The 14,747-nt window shown below is 41.2% G+C and overlaps 2 protein-coding genes and 1 long non-coding RNA gene across 4 annotated transcripts; 2 read left to right on the forward strand and 1 right to left on the reverse strand.

Annotated features, from left to right (window-relative positions):
• Positions 1-459: 459 nt before the first annotated feature.
• ppm1na (protein phosphatase, Mg2+/Mn2+ dependent, 1Na (putative)) lies at positions 460-7,078 on the forward strand. Its single transcript, XM_056374476.1, has 6 exons — positions 460-1,328; positions 2,315-2,886; positions 5,391-5,508; positions 5,615-5,729; positions 5,845-5,908; positions 6,820-7,078. Exons 1-6 carry the CDS (start codon positions 923-925, stop codon positions 6,850-6,852), a joined length of 1,308 nt encoding a protein of 435 aa, XP_056230451.1. The 5' UTR covers positions 460-922; the 3' UTR covers positions 6,853-7,078.
• Positions 5,380-10,233, reverse strand: LOC130167931 (uncharacterized). Its single transcript, XR_008827346.1, has 3 exons — positions 10,143-10,233; positions 7,337-7,399; positions 5,380-5,477 (listed from the first exon to the last, which is right to left on the reverse strand). It is a non-coding gene; the product is annotated as an uncharacterized LOC130167931 (long non-coding RNA).
• On the forward strand, positions 8,663-14,466 carry si:dkey-202g17.3 (4F2 cell-surface antigen heavy chain). Of its 2 annotated transcripts, none has more exons than XM_056374470.1 (10): positions 8,663-8,770; positions 10,149-10,527; positions 11,762-11,926; positions 12,014-12,090; positions 12,174-12,251; positions 12,324-12,379; positions 12,475-12,670; positions 13,352-13,459; positions 13,564-13,626; positions 13,756-14,466. In XM_056374470.1, the coding sequence occupies exons 2-10, from the start codon at positions 10,158-10,160 to the stop codon at positions 14,152-14,154; spliced, it is 1,512 nt and encodes a 503-aa protein (XP_056230445.1). In that variant the 5' UTR covers positions 8,663-8,770; positions 10,149-10,157; the 3' UTR covers positions 14,155-14,466. The 2 variants fall into 2 exon arrangements, with proteins under 2 accessions (XP_056230445.1, XP_056230444.1); XM_056374469.1 differs by lacking the exon at positions 8,663-8,770 and adding an exon at positions 9,822-10,002.
• Positions 14,467-14,747: the final 281 nt, after the last annotated feature.

Consider the following 14,747-nt stretch of genomic DNA (forward strand, 5'->3'; position numbering starts at 1 on the left):
TTTGAAGTTGGAAATTGCAGCTAGTAAAACAATCTCACCTCAGGTCGAAGTGGGCAAACCATGCGATTTGACCAAAAGCTTCAGAACAGCCACTAAACGGAGTGTAGCATTTGATTGTTTTTGTCAACTGCTGCTTCCAGGGTCAAGAGTGGAGTTTGAACCTCAAGTCTTAATGCATATTTTAACACACTACAGAAGCTATACCCTGTGTTTTCTAATATTTTCACTGAGCCTGATGCAATAGTCATTCAATAAAACAAATTTATTACTGAATGACAAGTCGCCCAGAATGAAGTGGTTTGGATTCAAACTGTCTTATATCTGACATAAAATCCCTAAATAGAAATGTGCCAGTGACTGGGGATCCCTCTGTGTTGTGTAAGATGCTACGCTCATAATCCGTGCATGTGTGCAGACACGAGTCATATGGGCTGCCTTGAAGGCCAGGTGATTATCCAGCAGTGTTACACAGACAGAGGGAGGGGAAGAAGGGCAGTAGGTGGTGGCGGAGCAGAGGGATAAATCAACACAAATAGATAGGCCAATAGAAGCACAGGGCTGATACAGGAGAGGTAGCAGAGAAAGGAGGGAGACAGAAACAGAGACAGAGAGAGACAGGCAGCTCATAGTCTTACTGTCAAAGAAGAAATAGGACAGAGGAAGGAATTCCTGACTCTACAAGCAGGCAAAGGGATGAAGAAATGGCCCTAATCATTTTTAACAGGAAATAAACTCGGTTTTTCATTTAACAGCACAACTCTTACTAAAAGTCCCTTTTTTCTTTTTTACCTGCTTGGAGTAACACGGCACAACTGTTGCGCTGGACCTGCTGAGGAAAACACAGGGCCGGAGGAGGGGTACCAGGAGGAGACGGGCCGCTGCCAGGTCGAGCAGGAAGCTTGAGCACAGGCTCCGCGGGGTGATGAGGACAGCCAGGAGGGCGAGCAATGTGGAGGTGCCCTCATTCCTCCGCCAGCTGGTCAAAGAGACAGAGAAGATGGTCACCTTCTTCTTCAAAGGGGGGTCCAGGGAAGCAGGGCCCGGGGAGGAGGACAATTTGGATGAGGACGACTCGATGCCGAGCCCGTACCTGGAGCATCCCATTTTGGAGAAGCATGTGTCAGAGGGGGGGTCTCAGCCGGGGCTGAACTACGCTGTGGCGAGCATGCAGGGCTGGAGGGCTCAGATGGAGGACGCCCACACCTGCATGCCCCAGCTGAGAGGAGAGCTGACAGAGTGGGGATACTTTGCTGTTTTTGATGGACACGCTGGCACCACAGTGGCACAGTACTGCTCCAGAAACCTGCTGGATCACATCCTGGCGACAGGTACAGAACACTTAGGGACTAATGAAGCTGTACAAGAAGATATACTCTAAGCACTGAATACACTTTTAGTTGTTTGTTCGGAAGGGATGACATCTAGCTCTTGTTCATAGCAAGTTTAAATGCACTCATTGTAAGTCAGTTTGGACGAAAGCATCTGCCAAATGAATTCAATGTCAAACGTTTAAACTGAAAACATACTGCATTGGGATTTTCAACACACATGTGCAAACAGACCCTTTGGTGGCATCGTTTTAAGCACAGAAATAGACTTGAATTACGAACGCAAAGTCCATAAAAGCAGCTTATTGAGAGCAGGTTATAAAAACAAACGATACAGGTTTAAAGATGAGATTACCTGAGATAACTAACATGCCCAAGTGTATATACAAGTTGATAGAAATGCATACAATATAATGCGTGGCACTTTCATAATAAGAATTCTGAATATTGTGGTATTTTACAGGATTCAGGTTCAGGGGGGATCAGAACAAATCACAGCTGCTGACGTTCATTCAGATATTAAGTTTTATACTTGACATGTAGAGTGTAAACTGATTGGCTTGCCATCTGAGAGAAAATGAACATGCAAATTAAAAAGAAAAAGAAAATTAATAATCATAATTACATGAAAACCTTCAGTAAACTTTTGTTGCAGCTGTGCATCAGGAGCCAGAAACCCTTGAAGCAGACACTTTTTGGGCTTTCTTAGTTTAATGTAATTTTTTCACAAACACTGTGTCGACCATGTTACTGCACTGAGCTGCAGTGTTACTCCAACAACACAGGCGCAGTGCTGGTTTTAGTACTCGGACTTTGCAATATGCCATTAAATGTTGATTTCACAAATCAAACAAAACACAATCTCCCCAGTTTATGTGGTACGAGGATCCATGTGTTGGCCTCTTAACAAACAACATGGCGGTGCAGTGCCAGAAACTATACAATATGTAACTTAAAACCAAATGTTTCCCACTCGTGTTTCACAGGTGGGGTTAAAGCGAGTGAGGACCCTGAGCAGGTGAAGGACGGGATCCGTGAGGGCTTCCTGGACATTGATCGCCACATGCACAAACTGGCTCGCCAGGACAACTGGGACCGAAGTGGCTCCACTGCAGCAGCTGTCATGATTTCACCGCGTTACATTTACTTTATCAACTGCGGGGACTCCCGCACTCTGCTCTGCCATAACGGCGAGGTGGTCTTCTACACGGAGGACCACAAGCCGTTCAACCCCAGAGAGAAGGAGCGCATCCAGAACGCTGGAGGCTCGGTGACCCTGCAGAGGGTCAACGGCTCGCTGGCCGTTTCCAGAGCACTGGGGGACTTTGACTTCAAGGAGGTGGACTGGAGGCCGCAGACTGAGCAGCTGGTGTCACCAGAGCCTGAGGTGTACGAGCTGGAGAGGACACCCGAAGACGAGTTCCTAATTCTAGCATGTGACGGTGTGTGGGACGCCATCGGCAATGAGGAATTGTGTGCCTTTGTGCGCAGCCGTCTGCAGGTGTGCGACGACCTGAGAGAGATTTGCACCCAAGTCATTGACCTCTGCCTCTATAAGGTGAGATGTCAGGCCACAAGGGTGCATCAACAAGGTGCAGAAATATGAATTAATAAGAAAAGAAAATAAAGGATATGATAAAACATTCTGATAATGACAAACACATTTTAACCCTCGTGTGGTTAATGTTTTGACAGTTACAGAAACAATCACACAGATTTCAAATGTTGCACCAGGAAACAGGAAGCACTGAAATGACGAACATACTGGAGTCCAAATTTATGAGGAAAAAAATGATTTACAGGTGTTCCCTCAGCATTAGGACAGCTGGAACCATGCATGGATATCACATAATCAATACCTCTGCCCTTTTCTACAATTGCCACAGAATAGTTTTTTCTAAATAAAACACAGTCAAAAAAATCAGGAACTATCTCAAAGAAAAGACAGTCAAATGTGAAGATTTGCTTATCTTTTTCCGTCCGTTTTATAATAATAAATTGCAGATCTTTGGGTTTTGAACTGTTGGTCAGGCAAAACAAGTAACATGAAGACATCAACTTGGGCTCTATACGAGTCTTCGATGGGCATTTGTCACTGTTTTCTGACACATTATAGACCAAACAATCAATTACCACAATAATCAGCAAATTAATAATTAATCAAAGTAGGTATTCAGGAATGACACCCACCACTAATCGTGACACAGGTGGTGGACAGGGTGAACAGAGATTTCCTTCCATTAATATCTAAAAGTTCCATGTGGATTATACTCTCGGTCAATTCATTCTCTATGAAGGAACCTAAACACAAACAAACACAGGACGTCCCAACACAGAGGAATATCCTGAATTGATGAAGATAGAAAAAGGCCCTGCGATTATTCTGTGGATACACTATAACTTATATGTCCACAAAGTGTCAGTAATGAAATTCCAGACTATTGTTAAATTCTGATTCTTATTATTCACTACAAGCACAGATTCAAATCCAGTCCATTTAAATACTGAGCTACTTAATTCCCCAGCACAGTGACATCATCCTGGCGTCTTAGCTCAGCACTGCTCCCACTAATTTCTCCAAACTCAGCTCATTGGACGCTGCAGTAGGACACAGAGTGTTACAGCAGGTGGATTCATGAATGGGAGGCTTTACATTAAGAAGGGGGACTAGTGAGCAGGGTCTCTGTGTACAAGAATTACACTGATGTTGTTATGCAAGTAGATTTCTCCTGCAGGTCTTCTTAACACTTGCTGGTAACTGCCCGTCTCAACACTGACGAGACCTTCTCCCGCCCTATAAATAGCTGTATTATGGCATCCCGGGACATGGGATAGGAGGGAAGAAAAGCTACACATGGCTCGGATTAAGACTGAACGTGAGTGTGTTGATGGGAACTTAACACACACACCAGCTCAGAGGTTTTATCCTGGTCGGGATGGGCTGCTATTTATTTCTCCAAAAAAGGCTTAAAGTAACTGCTGAAAGACTGTGTGTTCCAGTGCACAAGGAGCCTCTCTGCTTGCATCTCTGACGTTATAACCGACAGGCTGATGGTTATGACAATATGATGACTTCATAAAACAGCTGGATTTTTAAGGCCAATACTGACACTGACATTTGGGAAATTAAAAAAGAAATCCATGACCAGTCTATCAGCCAAGAGTTTTGTTTTATAACTGAAATTTTTTGGTACTTACTGATATCGATATATATATCTGCAATATGCTAATATTTATTCATCTACTAGCTCTTTACTTCAGGTGCACTTCCTCAGAGCCGCAGACTAAAGTAATGTATTTTGTCCAGTAAACCAGGACTTCTATAATTACTTAACTGTGACATCATAGGAGATTGATATGTTGTCCAAACTCTGTTTAGCAAATGTATCAGCATGTGATAATCCTCCCATAAAATCAACCAAAATATATCTGCACCCAGCCTGGCACAGACCTCGGCCCCCTGCTTTTTTCCCTCTCAGCAGGTCTATTTCAAGTGATTTCAAGCAGTGGAACAAGTATTAAGATGCTGTAGTTAAGTAAAAGTACCAGTGCCACAGTGTGAAAGTGCTCAAGTACTTAGCAAAAGTACAAGTAGTCATTATGCAGGCAGAAGGGCCTGTGCCAGAGTTATATCATTACATTATTATATTACAGGATTATAATTACTGATTTAACATATAAGCCGCATTTTAATGTAATATCTGGTTGAATGGGGATAATATAAACCCTCTATAGTTTTACTTAGTTAAATATACATAATCCCATGCAATTATATACATAATTAAACATGCTCGTTATAGGTTTCTTTCAGCTAATTAATCAGAAACAATAGCTGTTAAATATGTGTAGTGAATTAAAAAGTACAATATTTCCCTCTGAGGTGTAGTGAGGTAAAGGTATAAAGTAGCATAAAATAGAAATACTCACGTGAAGAAGAAGAACCTGAAATTTTACTTGAGTAAATGTACTTAGTTACATTCCACCACTGTGGAATTAAAACTGCAGCCTCAGCTCTTTCCATCAAACTTGTCTGATAATGCTGTGCTCTGTCTCCCTCTCCAGGGCAGCTTGGACAACATCAGCATCATCATTGTCTGCTTCCCCGGCGCCCCCCGGGTGTCACAAGAGGCACTGCAGCAGGAGGCGGAGCTGGAGCAACAGATTGATGTGAAAGTGGAAGGTGAGTTGATTTAAGACTTAAATCCCACACGACAACACACTGATCTTTGGGTAAATGTCATCTCCCTAATTTATTACCACATTTTTTTGACTGCCTCCCCTAACAGAAATTATCCAGATGATGAGGACCCGAGATGAGGACCCTGACCTTCTTTATGTGATCAAATTCCTGGCTGCAGAAGAGATGCCAGGACTTCCACCAGGAGGAGGCATCACCAGCAAGTGAGTCTGAACAATTAACCCCCAAAATACACCGATATGTTTACGGTGGAATCAGTTTTGTGGAATCAAAATAGAAATCTTTTTTAATGTGCTACCACTGTTTCTCTCTTTGCAGGCGAGACTGCATCATCTCTGCATATCAGAAACATGTTATGGCTCCTAGAAGTCAGGAACCTATGGTAAGACACATGAGACACATTTCATTCGATAAACATGTTGTTAGATGCCGACAGTTACAATAAATTCATAAATTAATAAAACTAATATGCCTCATTTACACAAACAGTTTTTGAGTGATGAATATATCTTGATATTGACCATAAGTCATGACCCCTGACATTTAAAGTCACACAAAAGTATGGTTGCCACTTACTATTAGTTTTATTAGTGATTTATCTTCTGGTTAATTTCTTGACTAATCAATTAATCAATCATTGTTATAGCAAAAAAGAGTCAATAGTTGATTGACAGAAAATAAAATTGAAACTAGAGAGCTCAGACCTCTGCCATGACCAATGTCAAACAACATACGCCAGACTTCACAGAAAAAAAATTAAATTCATAGTACATGTTACAGATCTCCCCCAAAATTCAATGGATTCTTCCCTGGTCCATGTCCCATCTCTCCACCAAGTTCAGTGCAAATCGCTTTAGTATTTTTTGTCTAATCCTGCTGATAAATAAACAGACACAGGTAAAAACATAACCTCCCTGGTGGAGGCAACACTTCCAATCATTGATTAATTGCTCAGGTAATTTTTTAGGAAAAATTGAGCCTGTAAGGTTGTTGTTGTCTATGTCAGTAAATTGATTATGTTTTGCCTATAAAATGTGAAAAATGTAGACCAATATGATGATGATGTCCTCAAATTGCTTGGTTTGCTCAAAATCCATCAAAGCAAAGCAAAGCAAAACAAAACAGCAAATACAAACATCTGAGGAAATGTCAGGCATCTTTGTTAAATTGATAATCTTAGGAAAGTAGAGTTTACTTCCTGTAAGCTTGATCTACCTGTAAAATTAAGTTATATGAACAAAATGCAGAAACTTCGATGATAGTAATATCACGCCTTGTCTTGTGACATTTCAGGACATTGAAGGATCGGAGGAGGACTCAAACTAAAGCTGTTGCCATGGAAACAGACTCACCACCAGCTTCACCGTCTCCATGGCCACAAGCTTAAACCGCATTTACATTTTAGACGAGCACTAATGACTGATTCTTTATGTACTATGTTCTCTTTGAAGATTTTTTGTCTGGTCAATTAAAATGAAATTATAATAAATGAAATACTTGCTGTGTTTTTTTTTTTTAATATTGGAAATATATTTTCTAAAATCATTTGTTACTGACCAAGAGTTCTTCATAATATTTAACCATACAGCGCCTGGAGAGACACTGATAGATATTTACTACACGCTAGAGGCTTCTGTATATGGCAGCTCATTTACAATTCTGTGTAATGCTGCATACAAACTGTACATATGGAAAACAAATGAGCTGACACTCCTCATTCTCAAGCAATAAATCCTGCAAAAACCAAAATAACATTGCATTCTTCAAATAAAAAAAAACAAAAAACAACACAAAAACAACTTGGACTTACTTTATGTGCTCCACACATGGGCTGCATGTGTATCAGAGTCTCATGTTGGAACGCAGGGTCCCTCTGTAAATAATTAGTTTGCACAATACTGTCAAGGAGCAAAGGTGATGTGGATAGCAATGACATGTTATAGCAAGAACATAAACGTGTGCCATAAGAGAGGAAAGCCAGAGGGAGAGACACAAAAGGATAAAGAATGCAGAGAGGGTTGGAGAAAGAGATAGAGAGGGGGCCGTGCTGGGGGAAAAGGATGAGATATTCCCAGGAATTAGCAGGCAGACCTCATTAAACACGCAACCTGCGGCTCTTTAGAGCAGATGTGTGATGTGTTACATCACCATGCGATTCAAAGGTTTTTCTCCTGCAGGCGATTTTATAGTCAACGCATCTGTACAGCCTGATAAAGCTCACTGATAGTTGATCCCGTGATTATCAATCTGAAATTATAGATAGATACTATAAAAAAAACTGTTTATTCATTTATGCTGTGACAAGTGTTTCTCATAAATCTTTCATTTAACAACTTTATGTTAATGATATTTAGAGCCACTTATTTTGAACATATGAGTTGTTGAGATTTACAGTGGTTTAGGGCTGATTCATTTTGTCTACACAATGTGACATTTTCACATGTTCTGTCAAACCAATAGTCCACTTTACAATTGTGTTTGGTAATCAGACCATACAAAAGAAGAAAATAGCACATTCTCAAGTTTAAGGGAGCTGGAAATGTTTGGCATTTCTTGAAAACTTACTAAAATTATTCATCAAATTACTTGCACATTTATTTTCAGTCAGTGATTGCAGCTCTATTCAGCTGATTTCTTGTTTTTCCACACACAGAAAAGAAAAATAAGCTGGGCTGTTGACTTTGCTTGAAATGTGACAACAGATCAAAGTCTCAATATCTATCATTGTATGACCGTGCCTTGAAATTTAAAGGCTGGCTTTACATTTACATATATATATATTTACATAAGTCTGCTCCCATTCAGACCAACCAGTCAAAGGGTGTACACCATCCAGAAACAGAGACTGAGACCACAGCAGGACATAGATATAAATTCTCTAAAAAAACATATTCCTTACTTCTCCAGTATCAAAAACAAAACAAGATCATTCAAGTCAAAGTCAAAACTACCACATGAGGGACTTTAGGGGGCTCTCATTGGCAGTCATGGGTTCTTCAGAATGTGTTGCGAGGGTGTGGTGAGGCTCGGCACCTCTGTATTAATTGGCTGAGCAGAGCTTTCATTGGACAGTGTCCTTCTCACCTCCTCACTCCTCACAAGTCGGATCACTCAAATACTCAACTGAGGACGGCACTGCTCTGCGGAAACACTGGTGGACAAAGTTAAAGAGGAAGTAAAGAGTGGAAAAGAAGAAAAAAAAAAAGGGGCCAGAGAGGAAGGCAAGAAACCTCAGACTGAAAATGTGAGTAATGACTTAGATTGTGTTTAGGTAAAAAGCATGATGACAGAGTTGAATTAGTTCTGTCTCACTGCAGGATGATCCTGGTTTGAACTAGCTGGAGACTTGTGTTGAGTTTGCCTGTGTTCCCTCTGGTTTCCTCCCTCAGTCCAGAGACATGTTGTATAGAGCTAACCCTTGGCATCACCAACCTATTAGCTGTTTAGTGCTAAGTGACCGCCAGAGGGCCCATAACCAACAACTGCTGTCAGGGGAAAACCTTGTAAAAAATTGCAGTAAGACTGGAGATTGCATTTTTGGCGTTGTTATGTAATGCCATAGAGTATTATGAGCCAAATGTACTGAAAATGACAGGACAGCGGTGGTAGACTTAAAAAAAAGGCAAAATCTACAAGGCAGATGTGACCAAAAGGTACAGTTCATAAAACAAAAGAACACACTCAACAAATATCTTAGCATGCAGAATAAGACACATGTAATCTTCACAATTATTCAATAGCAAGAGAATCTTGAAAATTGGAGACACAACTTTTTTGCTAATTAATGACGATCTATTAAGTCCTGCTGCATTCATCTACCAGTTTAAGTAATATTATAGCCTGATTTTTGTCATGAACAAATAAATGAAGGGTCTCATTTGATTGTCTTCAACCAATTTCATCTAGAGCGTTTTTGAATTTGTGTGCTAACTTGGTGACAGGTGTATTTATATCATTGCTCTGTGTTTTGGTGAATATTAGTCTTTCAAACTTCCCATGTATGAAAGCAAATAATTGAATGGATTAATTTTTATTTATGGAATCTAACAGAAACTTTCCTTCAAAAAATGCAAGAGACTCTCTTGGTCTTCTTGTTATTGAAGTCAAAAGCTGGACTTTATGAACCTTCATAGTTCCTCTTGGATTTTTCTTTGTATTTGTAAGTCTGCCTGAAAGAAAAACTTATTTAGAAAGTTACAGTCCCTTAACCTAATGGTCCTACTGAAAAAAGGCCAATTTTTGAGGTGAGGGCGTGAACAGGATTGGCCAATCAGACGCAAGTGACACCTGACCTGTAGCACACCTGTGGAAAGGAGGAAGAAACAGGGGAATTTAGGGTGCTGGCCATGGCAGAGCTGCTTGCTGAGTGTGTTTGCACTTTTCTCTAGAAACGCTAACTGTTGCAGCATCTGTAATCGTCTTGTGGTTTACATGGCACAAAGTGTTAAGGAGGCCGCTGAGGAGACGGGCAGCACGGTATGGACACACACCAAACAAGTCCTAACAAAACTTCAGCCCACAAGCAGTTGGCCCACTCCCGCCTCCTACAACTTGGGTGCGTGCATGTTTATACAAACTGAAATTAAACCCCTATTATCTGACCACATATCACTTACCCGCAGACGGACAGGATGCCTCTGGACGTAGGAGACACCGGGTACGGCAGCGTGCCAGGCCCCGGGCTGTCAGGCAGTGTGGGCGGCTCAGAGACGGCGCCGCTGCTCATCCCGGAGCCTGAACCGGAACCGGTTCAGCAGTGGCAGCCATTGACCAAGGAGCAGCTGGAAGTCGTGGCGGGGGGTCCGGGCTGGAGGAGAGTGCGTTGTTACATGGTGTTGCTGTTCTGGCTGGCTTGGGTGGGCATGCTCGCCACCTCCATCGCCATCATTGCGATAAGCCCCCGGCCGGTCGTAACCCCGCTCAAGTGGTGGCAGAAGTCGCTGTTCTACCAGCTGCAGCCCGACCTGTTCATGGAGGCGGAGGGGTCAGGGGGCATAAATGGTGAGGAAATAAATAATGGTTTCATTTAAAAAAAAAAAAAAACACACACAAAAAAACAAAACAAAACAAAAAAAAAAACCCAACATTTTAGATATTATTTTTTAGTTATTATTTCAGTTGTTCCAGTTGCAGTCCATGTGAAGCTAAATTTCTTGTTGAAGAACACATTTAATCACAGTTTGACTGTCTCCTGGTGGTCAGTTAGGGGCATGGCAAGGACATTATACAGTATCTTTGTAAAGTCTTCTTAGGCTGAGACACACATTTGTTCAAAGTTTACTTTTACCATGTTTGCAGATTGAAAGGCAAACTTCATAGTGCTGCTAAGGACACACAATAAACATGGCATGCCATAAGAGAATATGTATGATGACGACATTAATGAGCCTCAATGTTTTATCAGGGGCCAGATCGACCAAAAATAAGAGCTGCTGGGCCCCAGAATACTCCCTGTTCTCCCCACTCTCTTTGAAATGTGCTACAGGTTTATTTTGATCCAACACATTAATTTTAGGAAAATGCATAATAAAGACATGACTTCAACATAATGTAATAAAGTAGAACCCACTGTCATTCGATACTGTGGATTTAGTCTTGGGACATTCCCAAACGAAATTCGACACATTTCAGTTAAACACAAACTAGTTGACACACAGGTTCTTGATTGTTAATGAGAGCATTATGTTCACACTGTATGACATTTGGTCTCATTGAAATTTAAATTCTATCAATTTTCAAACCCAGATGGGGGTTCTTGATTACTGCAAGATTGCCTTTTTGCAGGCCAAATTTCATCATACTAGCACCTGGCCTTTATCTCAGGGCAGATCACTGTCTCTTACCACACAGACGGCATCCAGACATCACAAGCTTAAAGCTGTGGGCCACCACATGATTGCAAAACACTCAGAAAAGAGATTAAGAGGTTTTCTTGTGTTTGCGTTGAGAGAAAAAAAAAAGATAAGGCAATGCTTTGTTCCCACGCGGAGAAATTGAGCAACTAGAAGAGGTAAATGAACAGATTTGTAATATAGATGAGTAACCTAAAAACTAAACTACATGTATTATGACCATCTGCTACATACACAAAGTACTAAATACCATTTTCACCAAACACAAATGGTAAGTACAAAGTGTATTGAGACAAAAACATACAAAAAAAAGGGGAGAGAAAGAAATTGAACAGTGACAGATGAAATATGACTAAATCAGTTTCATGTTTTAATCTCTCAAGTGCTGTGTGAGCAGCTTCCCTACCTCAGGTCCCTGGGTATAGGGGCTCTGATCCTGGAGGGTCTGTTTGTTAAAGACGTGTCTCCATCAAACCTTACTGCGACTGGTGAAAGCTTGGGGACGTTGCCTCAGATCCAACATCTGCTCACAGAGAGCAACAAAGCAGGTGAGTGAAAGACAGCACGCATAGCTAGATAGAAGACTCTTTCCTGCATGGTTTGATGATTAATGAACCTTTTCACTGGTGCTGCAGGTCTCAAAGTGGTGTTGGACTTCTGTGAAGTGGATCTAGACGTAGCAGGAAACGAGCCATCATCAGCCAAACTGCAGGTGAAACCTCTGGTCATGCTACTAAACGTCTTTAAGTTCTCGGTGCTGCTGGATTCCTTAAAACATTACTACCGTTTCCACAGCATACCTTGCGGTTCTGGTTGGAGCAGGGTGTGGCGGGTTTTGCAATCTGCGATACAGATGCAGCATATTCAGAAAAGGTAAATGATACTCATTAAAAATTTTAAATTTTCTTTATAAGCAGTGGTTCCAATAAAGTATTTATATTTCAGACTCTGCTGGAGTGGAGAGACGTCTTCAGGGAATTTAGCAGTCAGGAGGAGGAAAGGTACTGCATGTGCAGATGTGGATAGATGTTTGTTTTTCTAACATAAAATGAAGCTACGGAGTAATTGGAAACTGCACACCCTCGTCTCTCTTCAGGATTGTGGTGGTGAAACAAACGCAAGAAGTCCCACGTCCTCTGAACAACTCCAGCCAGATTAACAAGACACTGGTGGATGTGGTCATGAGGTCAATTCTGCCATCTTCACATCACCTCCTGTCTGCCCAGGAAGTTGCAGATGCTATAGAGACACACTTGCAGACAAGAGAAGATGAGATATGGCCCAGTTGGACAGTAAGACATGTGCATATATACACTCAGATGGCAGTTTAGTAGGAACACCTCGTCAAAACTACTTGAGTCTAATACAGTCCTGCATTACATCCTACCTTCATGAAGGTTTCAGTGTTGTTGTCCCAGTTGAATCTGTGTTAAAGAGGCGTGTGATCATCTTGGAGGGTGTAGTTTGTGGGGGTGTTGAACTGCATTGCGTTTATGTTGGTAGGTGTTACTTTTATTTTGTTCACCCCCATTCAAATCAGTGATGGAAGGCTAAACAACAGACACACCTCTTTGTATAATTCGATACAGCTCAACAGCAACACAGATGGGAGATTTAGCGCGGATTTACTCGACGTAAAGCATGCAGAAGTTAAATATAATGAATGTCGGGCTGCAAATAACTGTTACTTTCATCAATCAATCATGATTATTTTCTTGGAAAAATTGATTGTTTTGTCCCATTAACAGTCTACAGATATTCAGTTCACCGACAAACTATATGACAAAGAAATGCAACAGTTTACAGTTGTACGTCTCACATTACAGAAACTTGAACACCAGGTCTGTAACTGCATTGAAGCATTAGTGATGTCATATCAACTTTACTGAATGGCATAAGTAATCTTGAGTATAATTGAATTGCCCTTTGGTTTAGGTAGGATGTCATTATACAACTGCAATGTGTTTCTGCAGGTTGGAGGAAAAGCATCTCCTGACTTGAAGAAATTACTCCTGGTGTTGATGATGACTCTGCCAGGATCACCTGCAGTCCAGTATGATGAGGACTTCGACCAAACACAGGTTTAAAAAAATAAATAAATAAATAAAAAAAACCCTGCTTGAGACTTTGAGTTCATAATTTAACCATTTTATAAGTTGCCAAATAAAAGCTTTCTGCCATATAGAATGTGTCTCTGAATGTTGGCTCGTCTCATGGAGAGAAGAATGAACCATCAGACGCAAATACAGTGAGTGATAAAGCTGGTTGTCTGCTGTCTCTTTATCATATAAAGCTGTTGATAAAGAAACCAAGTATTAGTTGGGTAGGTGATATTTAACTGACACTTTTCTGTCTCTATAATCCCTCTCTCTCTCAGGACAAGAAGGTGAAGCGTTCAACTGTAGCTCTCTTTACCTCCCTCAGTCACTCCAGAGCCAGAGAAGAAGCTCTTCTGTACGGCAGCTTCACCTTCCTCCCCTTCAACACCTCAGCCAACTCCTCTTCCTCCTCCAACTCCACTCTTGCTTCTCCTGCACCTCTCACGATCCTGGCCTTCCTGCGCTCCTGGGGTTGTGTCCACTTCCTCATTCTGCTCAATGTCGGGCCTGAACTTCACGCTCTGGATCCTGCCTGGGCCCCGAGCCTGCCCGAGGCTGGAGTGTTTGTGGCCAGCACAGGAATGGATCGCCTCGGTTCGACATCTCTGTACACGCTGGAACTGCGGCCCCACGAAGCTATCGTCATCAAACTGTTTGAGGCAGGAAGCTACTCGTAGAGCTTCTCTGTTGTCAGTTGTGTGGAGATTTAGGTGCTGGGGTTTCAGAATGACAAGTATCTGACACGTGTTTTTTTTTTTTAAGTTCTGATCTGTATACGCTCAGATGTCACTAAAAATAAAACGATGAATTTGTGTTGTGTGTGTGGCATCATTTGTTGTCAGGATATATTCCCTTTAACCTTCTGGAGTCTGTTTAGGGGAAAACACTGAGCATGGTTTATTTCTGGTAACATAGCATTAACATAACTTTATATATCAGGTAGAGATATGATGAGGAAACCAGTTGAAATTGTTTTTGCATTTGTGTTATTTGTGATTTATTTAAATATTTGCACATTTTTATAGTATTTTTGGTTCCCTAGCAGCTTTATCCTTTGTTGCATTGACAAAATGACAGTCACAAAGACTTGTAGGCAGTGGTGGAAGTAGTATTAAGATATTATACTATACTAGATACTTTACTTATGTAAAAGTACCAGTACAGCAGGGTAAAAATACGTACAAATAAAAGTCCTGCATGAAAAATCCTACTTAATTAAAAGTGCACAGAAGTCAGACGCAAAGTCTGAACTCCAGAGGTTAAGTATTCC

Source organism: Seriola aureovittata, chromosome 4 (genome assembly GCF_021018895.1).
Source record: "Seriola aureovittata isolate HTS-2021-v1 ecotype China chromosome 4, ASM2101889v1, whole genome shotgun sequence".
In the NCBI taxonomy this organism is placed as follows: Eukaryota; Metazoa; Chordata; class Actinopteri; order Carangiformes; family Carangidae; genus Seriola; species Seriola aureovittata.